General features: G+C 40.2%; 1 protein-coding gene across 1 annotated transcript; it reads left to right on the top strand.

The window, feature by feature from the left end:
- Window positions 1-416: 416 nt before the first annotated feature.
- LOC128666800 (ADP-ribosylation factor 6) lies at window positions 417-11,491 on the top strand. Its single transcript, XM_053721595.1, has 2 exons — window positions 417-531; window positions 9,623-11,491. Exon 2 carries the CDS (start codon window positions 9,652-9,654, stop codon window positions 10,177-10,179), a length of 528 nt encoding a protein of 175 aa, XP_053577570.1. The 5' UTR covers window positions 417-531; window positions 9,623-9,651; the 3' UTR covers window positions 10,180-11,491.
- Window positions 11,492-11,760: the final 269 nt, after the last annotated feature.

The raw sequence follows: 11,760 nt of genomic DNA, 5'->3' as shown, positions 1-11,760 counted from the left end.
TATGCAAAACTGGGGAATGGGTAATAAAGGGATTATCTATCTTTTTAAACAATAAACAATATGGTGTAGACTGTGCCTTTAACACACCAATGTATTCCCACCCACTAACACTAACAGAGGAATACAAAGACTGCATTTTTTTATAGAAGCAGGCGATGACGTCAATAGTGAAGTCAAGTGACGATACTTTCGATTGGTCAGAAAAGCACACATGCGTAGTAGGGAGGCAACAACAATGCGCAGGCGCGATTCGAACAGTGTAGGTGCGGTTCGAAACGAGCATGCGCTTTAGCTACCGACAAAAGTAAAGAATAGGTGTAACGCATGCGCAGAAGTTGTAAAATGAGCATTAGACGCATGCGCACTTCTTGAGATGAGACCGTGTAAGGGCATTGCACAGGCGCACTGAGCAGATGGTGTGCAGGCGCGCATGCGCTTTGGTTGTCGGTGTGGTCCTGCCGCCCGCGCCCTTCCGATTCCGGGATCCGGAAAGAGAGACACCGGGGAGAGCCGGAGGAGCAATATTTTAGGGTAATGAGATATGGGTGATAATGACTATGAACCCGAAGTGTTAATATAAAAGTGTCTTGGAATAATGGCGGTAATATGGTTCTGGGTAGATTATTATGATCCTCTGGGGTAGTAACATAGAACCTGGGGTAGTTGTTAAGAGTTGGTGAATAAATGTCCTGGGTGTTTGGGGCAATAGCAGTCAGCTGGTGCAAGCTTTAGTGAAGTAGGTGGTATACAATATATGGGGAGAGCACTACAGGTGAAGTAGGTACAATAATAATGATTTAGGTGGGTAATAACTGAGCTTAGGCTAAAATATAGATATGAGGTAGTTACTGATATCTGGGGTTAAACAGGGAACGTTGTGAAGTGGTAATAACAAGGAGTTACTTACAATATGAATGAGCTTCAATAAGTTATAAAGGCCTGGGTGGCAGCAATATTAGGTTGGGACCATAACAAGGACCCAGTGGCCATAACAGGGACCACAACAAGGACCTAGTGACCATAACAAGGACCTAAGTGCAGTGACCATAACAAGGACCCAGTGACCAAAACAAGGACCTAAGTGCAGTTAAAATGAGATGAGAGCTATAATAATGAAATGGGACAGTGACTATGATTTGGGGGCAAAATTAATGCGTTGGAGGCATTGATGGGAGTTGGGGTAATAACAAGGAGTTATTAACAATATAAATGAGCTACAAGTAATAACAAGCATGTGGGGACAGTAACAGGAGCTCTGTGGCAATAGCATACACAGTTACATTGTCAATAAGATGTAATGACAAGGACCTGGGGACAGTAACAGGAGCTCTGTGGCAATAGCATACACAGGTACACTGTCAATAAGATGTAATGACAAGGATCTGGGGACAGTAACAAGCTCTGTGGCAATAGCATACGCAGGTACGTCAATAAGATGTAATGACAAGGACCTGGGGACAGTAACAGGAGCTCTGTGGCAATAGCATACGCAGGTACGTCAATAAGATGTAATGACAAGGACCTGGGGACAGTAACAGGAGCTCTGTGGCAATAGCATACACAGGTACACTGTCAATAAGATGTAATGACAAGGATCTGGGGACAGTAACAAGCTCTGCGGCAATAGCATACGCAGGTACACTGTCAATAAGATGTAATGACAAGGACCTGGGGACAGTAACAGGAGCTCTGTGGCAATAGCATACACAGGTACACTGTCAATAAGATGTAATGACAAGGATCTGGGGACAGTAACAAGCTCTGTAACAAGCTCTGTGGCAATAGCATACGCAGGTACACTGTCAATAAGATGTAATGTCAAGGACCTGGGGACAGTAACAGGAGCTATGTGGCAATAGCATACACAGGTACACTGTCAATAAGATGTAATGTCAAGGATCTGGGGACAGTAGCAAGCTCTGTGGCAATAGCATACGCAGGTACACTGTCAATAAGATGTAATGACAAGGACCTGGGGACAGTAACAGGAGCTCTGTGGCAATAGCATACACAGGTACACTGTCAATAAGATGTAATGACAAGGATCTGGGGACAGTAACAAGCTCTGTAACAAGCTCTGTGGCAATAGCATACGCAGGTACACTGTCAATAAGATGTAATGACAAGGACCTGGGGAGAGTAACAGGAGCTCTGTGGCAATAGCATACGCAGGTACACTGTCAATAAGATGTAATGACAAAGACCTGGGGACAGTAACAGGAGCTCTGTGGCAATAGCATACACAGGTACATTGTCAATAAGATGTAATGACAAGGACCTGGGGAGAGTAACAGGAGCTCTGTGGCAATAGCATACACAGGTACACTGTCAATAAGATGTAATGACAAAGACCTGGGGACAGTAACAGGAGCTCTGTGGCAATAGCATACACAGGTACATTGTCAATAAGATGTAATGACAAGGACCTGGGGACAGTAACAGGAGCTCTGTGACAATAGCATACGCAGGTACACTGTCAATAAGATGTAATGACAAGGACCTGGGGACAGTAACAGGAGCTCTGTGACAATAGCATACGCAGGTACACTGTCAATAAGATGTAATGACAAAGACCTGGGGAGAGTAACAGGAGCTCTGTGGCAATAGCATACACAGGTACACTGTCAATAAGATGTAATGACAAAGACCTGGGGACAGTAACAGGAGCTCTGTGGCAATAGCATACGCAGGTACACTGTCAATAAGATGTATGGTCAAGGACCTGGGGACAGTAACAGGAGCTCTGTGGCAATAGCATACACAGGTACACTGTCAATAAGATGTAATGTCAAGGATCTGGGGACAGTAGCAAGCTCTGTGGCAATAGCATACGCAGGTACACTGTCAATAAGATGTAATGACAAGGGCCTGGGGACAGTAACAGGAGCTCTGTGGCAATAGCATACACAGGTACATTGTCAATAAGATGTAATGACAAGGACCTGGGGACAGTAACAGGAGCTCTGTGACAATAGCATACGCAGGTACACTGTCAATAAGATGTAATGACAAAGACCTGGGGACAGTAACAGGAGCTCTGTGGCAATAGCATACGCAGGTACACTGTCAATAAGATGTAATGACAAGGGCTTGGGGACAGTAACAGGAGCTCTGTGACAATAGCATACGCAGGTACACTGTCAATAAGATGTAATGACAAAGACCTGGGGACAGTAACAAGCTCTGTGGCAATAGCATATGCAGGTACACTGTCAATAAGATGTAATGACAATGACCTGGGGCAATAATAAGGTTCTGGATCAATTAAAGGGCTATTATTGTGAAAGAATGACATGCTCTTGTTCTTCAGAGCATGTCATTTGGTTACTCGATCCTGCATCTATGTGTTATAAACTCCTGCAAAGTAGTTAAAAGTACATAGGTAAAGTACCGCTTGGGAGCCCCAGAGAACTGCTGGTCCTAAGCGGAAACTGCCATTGATCCAGTCAGCAACACTGGTCACGCTACTCAACTGCTTGACTTCCAGTGGTGGTATAAAACGAGTAGAATTTACGCGTGGTGTCAAAAATGGTTTTGACCTCCATAAACAGATCCGGAATGTTAATAATATTTTAGATGGAGTTTTTCATCCACTGTAATGACGATATGCTTTAAAGGGACAGTAAACACCCAAAATGTTATTGTTTAAAAAGATAGACAATCCCTTTATTTACCATTCCCCAGTTTTGCATAACCAACACGGTTATATTAATACACTTTTTACCTCTGTGATTACCCTATATCTAAGCCTCTGCAGACTGCCCCCTTATCTCAGTGCTTTTGACAGACTTTCATTTTAGCCAATCTGCTGGCTCTTAAATAACGCCACCTGCTGTGAAAAACTTTTCAGATAAGAGGCGGCTTTCAAGAGCTTCAAAGCAAATTTGATAAAAGTAAATTAGAAAGTAGTTTAAAATTACATGCCCTATCTGAATCACAAAAGTTTAATTTGGCCTTTACTGTCCCTTTAACTTTTTAATGTAGTGCTGAAATTCAAATACCGCATGCTCCGGCCAGCCACTCACTTCAAAATCGTCGCTCAAACCATACCTCAGTTACACAATTAGTTTTTTTGTAGCTATAGCGAATAATTGGAGAGCAGGTCAAACCGTTAGCTCTGAAAAAAAATTACTTTTGAAGGGATCTTAGTCTTTAAAATATCGCTAACATTCCGGATCTGTTTCTGCAAAGAGGAGAGGTTAAAGTTGCTATTTTAAGCAACTTTCTATTTCACTCCTATTATCAATTTTTTTCGTTCTCTTTATTTGAAGAAGCAGGAATCTAAAGCTTATGAGCCGGCCCATTTTTGGTTCAGAACCCTGGATAGCTCTTGCTGATTGGTGGTTGCATTTAGCCACCAATCATCAAGCGCTGCCCAGATGCTGAACCAAAGATGGGTCGTCTCCTATGCTTACATTCCTGCTTTTTCAAATAAAGATAGAAAGAGAACAAAGAAAAATAGTTAAACGAAGTAAATCCGAAAGTTGCTTAAAATTGCATGCTCTATCTGAATCATGAAAGAACAAAAATTTGGGTTCAGTGTCCCTTTAACATTACTTTAAGTCTAAATATAGTGGATTTTCCAGTCCTGAAAACTGATAGCGCACGTGGCAGGCTTCACAAACCTAACCTTGTCCCCGATCTGTTCCAGATTTGCAGTTTGTTAGCTTATCATTTCTACTGAAGCCGAACAATGTAGATTTTGTTAACACAATGACAGGAAAGCCCTGTCTTCTCCAGACTTAAAGCGCCTTTATAATCCTATTCTAATCCGGGAGAGATTTTAAGACTATGGACCCTGCAGTGGGGTTAAACACATAGTGGAAATACCGTTGTGGACTTGCAGTGCTCTGCGGAACTCACCGCTGATCCAATCAGCAGCGCTAGTTGCACGACTCAGATGTGCAACTAGCACTGTCGATTGGATCTGCGGCATTTTCCGCCCGGGACCAGCAGTGCACCGCCAGTCCCAAGCTGTGTTTCTACTTTTTAACCCCTTCGTTTCCGGGGGTTAAACACACAGTACTGCAGGGTCGATAGTCTTAAAATGACACGCTCTAACGGATTAGAGTATGTAATTTGCGACCATAATAGCCCTTTAAGTCTGAAATGGCTACATCAAATATAGAAAGTGAAGGTGGGGTTTGACCATTGATAACGCCTTTATTACCCATTTCCCCAGCTTTGCACAACAAACATTATTATAGTAATATACTTTATAACCTTTTAAAAATCTCAATTTCCACCTTTATCTCAGAGCATTTTATAGATTTTCACATCAAGACACTGCTCGCTCATGTGTGCCATATAGATAACATTGTGCTCACTCCCGTGGAGTTATGAGTCTGCACTAATTGGCTAAAATGCAAGTATGTAAGTAGAACGGAGATAAGGGGCAGTCTGCAGAGGCTTAGATACAAGGTAATCACAGAGGTAAAAAGTGTATTAATATAACAGTGTTGGTTATGCAAAACTGGGGAATGGGTAATAAAGGGATTATCTATCTTTTTAAACAATAACGATTCTGGAGTAGACGGTCCCTTTTAAGGGAAAGAAAATGAATAGTCTACTGTCCCTTTAAGACGTGGCTGATATGTTATACTATAACAGCACAACAGAAATGACTTGTAATCACAAGGGGCTTGCTATTCATTTAATAAGCAAGAACCCCTGGTAACACTGTACATAGAAACAAGTGGCAGACTGCATAGAGCTAGGGTTAAAGGGACAGTCAAGTATAAATTAAACTTTCATTATTCAGATAGGACTTTTATTTTTAATCGACTTTCCAATTTACTTTTATCATCAAATTTTCTTTTTCTCTTGGTATTCTTAGTTTAAACTAAACCTAGGTAGGCTCATATGCTAATTTCTAAGCCTTTGAGGGCTGCCTCTTATCACATGCTTTTTAAATCTCTTTTCAACACAAAGAGACAGAAGGTACACGTGGGCCATATAGATAACACTGTGTTCAGGCACAGGGGGTTATTTAAGATCTAGCACAATACAATGCTAAATTTAAAGGACCAGTCAACACATTATATTTGCATAATCAACAAATGCAAGATAACAAGACAATGCAATAGCACTTAGTCTGAACTTCAAATGAGTAGTAGATTTTTTATATAACAAATTTCAGTTATGTATATTTCCACTCCCCTTGTACCATGTGATAGCAATCAGCCAATCACAAATGCATATACGTATAGTCTGTGAATTCTTGCACATGCTCAGTAGGATCTGGTGACTCAAAAAGTGTAAATATAAAAGACTGTGCACATTGTTTTTAATGGAAGTAAATTGGAAAGTTGTTTGAAATTACATGCTGTATCTGAATCATGAAAATTTAATTTAACCTGATTGTTCCTTTAAGACAATAGATAATAAACAGTCACAGTCATATGATCAGGAGGCTGGAAGAAGGTTCCTAGATACAAGGTAATCACAGAGGTAAAAAGTACAATATAACAGTGTTGGTTATGCAAAACTGGGGAATGGGTAATAAAGGGATTATCTATCTTTTAAAACAATAACAATTCTATGGTTGACTGTCCCTTTAAGTATTACATAGGGCAAGATTTATCAATTTGCGAGCACATAGTTTGAACCTGTCGGCATCTTATCGCAAATTGTGGGGCGAATGTGTTCCCTATATTAATCATTGTACAATGGAACACTTGTGCAATACTGCCCCCCTACCCTCATGCGACCAATTGCATAGGAGTAGGGCTTGTCAGTAGGCCCAGGGTGATTTTTATCTGCCAGCTCCAGTTTGGCGGAGAGGTTTTATGAAGCAACGGTTTAAACCAGTGCTTCATAAATATCAGTTGCAGACTCAAATGAACGAGCCTGCAAGCGATCGGGGCATTCGCCTTGTAATAAATCTTACACATAGTATTAGTTAATGTGCAGATGTGGTGTTATACTAGGGGGACAGGGTGCAGTAATACGTTCCTAATACAGAAACTGGGGTATTGTGGATAAGGTAGGTTATATGCGAAGGGGTGGTCTTTACGTAAGTTTCAGTAGTAAGATGGTGCTATGGTGAAGTGATGAACTGGGTTCAATATCCTGGAGTTAGTGATTATTAATACTGCAGTTGCCATTGGGTGTGTGATATGTGGCATTCAGCTAGACGCTAATACAGTATTTAAAGGGACAGTCTACACCAGAATGTTTATTGTTTAAAAAGATAGATAATCCCTTTATTACAAATTCCCCATACGTTTTACCTCTGTGATTACCTTGTATCTAAGCCTCTGCAGACTGGCCCCTTATCTCAGTTCTTTTGACAGACATGCATTTTAGCCAATTAGTGCTGACTCATAAATAACTCCACGGGAGTGAGCACGCTGGTATTTATATGGCACACATGAACAAACACCCTCTAGCTGTGAAAAACTGTCAAATGCACTGAGATAAGAGGCGGTTTTAAATGGCTTATAAATTGGCATATGAGCCTACCTAGGTTTAGCTTTCAATAAAGAATACCAAGAGAACAAAGCAAATTTGATGATAAAAGTAAATTGGAAAGTTGTTTAAAATTACATGCCCTGTCTGAATCATGTAAGTTTAATTTTGACTAGACTGTCCCCTTAAAGGGACATGAAACAATATTTTTTTTTCTTTCATGAGTAAGATAAATCATAATATTTTAAACAACTTTCCATTTTACTTCTATTACCAAATATGCTTAATTTTCTTGGTATCCTTTGTTGAAGGAGCAGCTATGCACTACTGGGAACCAGTTGAATACATCAAGTGAGCCAATGACAGGAGGCATATTTGTGCATCCACCAATCAACAGCTAGCTTTCAGTAGTGCATTGTTGCTCCTGAGCTTACCTAGGTATGCTTTTCAACAAAGGATAGCAAGAGAACTAAGCAAATTAGCATCTTGTTTGCTGCCGTTGTTTTTCAACAGACAAACTTTGCCTAAAGCTTGCCTTGTTTGGAGGAGTCAATCCAGGCTTTAGGCTGCAGACAGCAAGGCAAGCCATGGTAATTTATGTTAATATAAAATGCATTGTCTCGCAGTTACCTGCTTTAACCAGTTGGGGAAATTATGTAGTAGGGTTAGCCTTGAGAAAGCAGCAGGGGGTACATTTTCGGCTCTGAGAATTAGAAAATCCACAATTTTCTGGTTAAACTACGCAAAACGGTTGCAAAATAAGTAATGAAAGTATATTTCAAAATTTGTTTTACTACATGGAACATTTTATATAAAAATCTCAATTTGTTTACTATTCCTTTAAAGGGATAATCTACTTAAAGGGACACTCAAGTTAAAATTATACTTTCATGATTCAGATAGAGCAGCAATTTTCCAATTTACTTCCATTAACAAAATGTGCACAGTCTTTATATTTACACTTTGAGTCACCAGCTCCTACTGAGCATGTGCAAGAATTCACAGAATAAGCGTATAGGCATTTGTGAATGGCTGATGGCTGTCACATGGTACGTGTATGCATTTGTTATTGGATGATGGCGGTCACATGGTACAGGGGGTGTGGAAATAGACATAACTTTTAAATTTGTCAGAAAAAAATCTACTTCTCATTTGAAGTTCAGACTAAGCGCTATTGCATTGTCTTTTTATAATGCACTTGTTGATTATTTAAATCTACTGTATATACTGGTTTTTTAACCTTTATAAAAGTTCCTTGTATTTAAAGGGACAGTCTACATGATTTTTTTTTTTTTTTATCGTTTAAAAAGATAGATAACACCTTCACTACCTATTCCCCAGCTGTGCATAAGCATCATTGTTATATCCAGGGCTTTTTTGTGGGGATACTCACCGGTACTGAGTACCCCCACCTCTGTCAACTCATAACAGGTATTATTTGTAATAATCATGTAAATACTCACCTTTTCTTTTACAAAAAAAGCACTGGTTATATCAATATACTTCATAATCTCTATATCTGTCTGTTTCTAAGCCCCTGCAGGCCACAACTTACCTCAGTGCATTTCATAGCTTTTCAAAGCCAGACAGTGCTAGTTCATGTGTGCCATATAGATAACGTGCTCACTCCTGTGGAGCTATGAAGGAACCAGCACTTATTGGCTAAAATGCAAGATGGTAAAAAGCACTGTGGTAAGGGGCAGAGGCTTAGATACAAGGTAATCACAGAGGTAAAAAGTATATTAATATAACCGCGTTGGTTATGCAAAACTGGTTAATGGGTAAAAAAGGGATTATCTATCTTTTTTTTAAAAATTAAGTAGACTGTCCCTTTAAATCATCTGCAGCAACACACTTTCAAATGGGCTAGTTTATCTCGCCTAGCCCCACTTTTGGGTTGATTTGTGTTTTTGCCTCTTGCTTACATAGTGTTTCTATAACAAATACTACAGCATTCCATTTTTCAGTATAGGTGGTCGTTTCACTGGGCAAAATCTGTTATTTCAAATGTCAAAATAAAGGTAAATGCATAAGCTTTAAACAATGTAATCCACTCCACCAAGCAAATGGAACACATTAAAGGCAAGCCAATTTTACAGCACAATGTCCATTTTATCCCAACACACGCACTCTACATAAATGTCATATCCCTCCACACTTCCAATACACCATGGGCACCCCCCTAAATATCTTTTTATTTTTCTTTCCCCAGCCCAGCTGTATGGACACTGATCCTTCATCATGGGGAAGATGTTATCCAAAGTGTTTGGGAACAAGGAGATGCGGATATTAATGCTGGGTTTAGATGCTGCAGGAAAGACCACCATTTTGTATAAGCTCAAGTTGGGCCAGTCTGTCACGACCATCCCCACTGTGGGCTTCAATGTGGAGACTGTTACTTACAAGAATGTCAAGTTCAATGTGTGGGATGTGGGTGGTCAGGACAAGATCCGTCCTCTATGGAGGCACTACTACACCGGCACGCAAGGCCTCATCTTTGTGGTGGACTGTGCTGACCGAGACCGTGTTGATGAGGCAAGGCAGGAACTCCACCGCATTATCAACGACCGAGAGATGAGGGATGCCATCATTCTCATTTTTGCCAACAAACAGGACCTCATGGACGCTATGAAACCCCATGAGATCCAGGAGAAGCTTGGACTGACGCGTATCAGAGACAGGAACTGGTACGTGCAGCCGTCTTGCGCTAACACTGGCGAAGGACTCTATGAGGGCTTAATGTGGCTTACATCAAACTACAAATCTTAAATTTCTCATTTTTATGATTTATTTTTAATTTTTATTACTTTAATCTAAATATATATTTTTTTTCTTTTGGAAACGGTAAATGGACTGACCAGCAAAGCCAAGCTTTTTGTTTTTTCGGAGCGTAAAAGGAATTATGAAAGTGATGATGTGTCAAGTTATGGATTTGGGGGATTAGTTAATGGGTGGGGCAGCTGTGTAGGACTTAAGATGAACCAACATCCTGTTGCATTATCTGCCTTAATTATCAGAGTGTTGTTATAAGTATGAAAGAATCCTGGACACTATCAGACCTCAGCAGGCTAGCGGATTATCTTGTTGAACCCCCGCTCCCCCTCCTCGTCTCATGTCCGGGTTTACTGACTAAGGGCAATAAAGTTGTGCCCTTTTTGTTGTTTTTTTGAGTATTTAGGCTGGTGAACTTGACCACCTTATGTGCAAAATTACCATTTTATATGGCCGAGCACACGCACGTTCTACCTATCCTCTTCTGTAACAAAGGGTATAAAAACCCCTCCTTGCCTAGGTGCTAATACCATATCGGCTCCACATCTCATTCACAGAACTGCTGATTTGTGCCACAGAATCAAACGATTGTGACTGCAACCATCTGATTTTAGTTTTGTTTTGTTTTTCCTGATCGATCCTTGCGTCTGTCAAATCAATGCCAAACAGATTACTCTATGTTCTATGGCGCTTGTGCCCTATGTAAGTCCTTGAAACGCAGGGGATTATCCGTGGAACATTCCTTTAGTTGTAGAATGAAGTATTTTCTTTTTCTTATTTAAGATTTGGCACATTCCTTCTTCTAATACACGAGTGATTGTCCCAGATGTTGTTTTTTTCTTTTGTAATTCTTTAGTCTTGGGGTGTCAGAATAGATTTGCATTATTCAAAGCTGCCATCCATTTTTTTTTTTCTTCCAAACCATCCACAAAAATGCTCATTTTTTGTTCAGTCTCCTACCCAAGAGCATGTTATCATACTCGGTGGCAGTGTATACTGCCGTATATTTATTTTTATGTCCCCTCAGCACTGTCTTCCAGCCCCATGGGGGTAATTTCACTGACGTACATCAATCTCTGGCCTTGGGGAGTAACGTTTATTAATTCTGACTGACACATATCGCTTTGCTATGCAGAATCCTCTCTTAGCGTCAAGAGGGTTTTAACCAGTTTTTCTGTTTCCTCCCAAGACCAGTTTGATCCCCTCCCCAACGTCTGAATGTTTTATTTTTCAATGACATATTTTTGTTTTAACGGTGTAAAAAAATCAACGCTTCTACCAATCAATAAAATTTCGTCAGTGCTTCAAACTTTTTGTATTGTGAACGTAGTATCTGTTTGTTTAGATATTCGTTTTTGTGTTGGTGGCATCTGCATGTGTATATGGCTATCGCGGTTGGCATCGTGTGCGTGATAAGGGTGGAAAAATTAGAAACATGAAAGTCGGTTCTCCAAAAATATTTCTACTGAAATAAGTTTTTAAAGTGTTTAGGTTGTCACATTTATATGAAACTTAAAGTGAATGTAAACTTTCATGAATCAGTGCCCGGTTTTTAAAAATACTATTAAAAACAGGGGC

This window comes from Bombina bombina, chromosome 7 (genome assembly GCF_027579735.1).
Source record: "Bombina bombina isolate aBomBom1 chromosome 7, aBomBom1.pri, whole genome shotgun sequence".
In the NCBI taxonomy this organism is placed as follows: Eukaryota; Metazoa; Chordata; class Amphibia; order Anura; family Bombinatoridae; genus Bombina; species Bombina bombina.
This window is presented reverse-complemented; position numbering and strand designations above follow the sequence as displayed.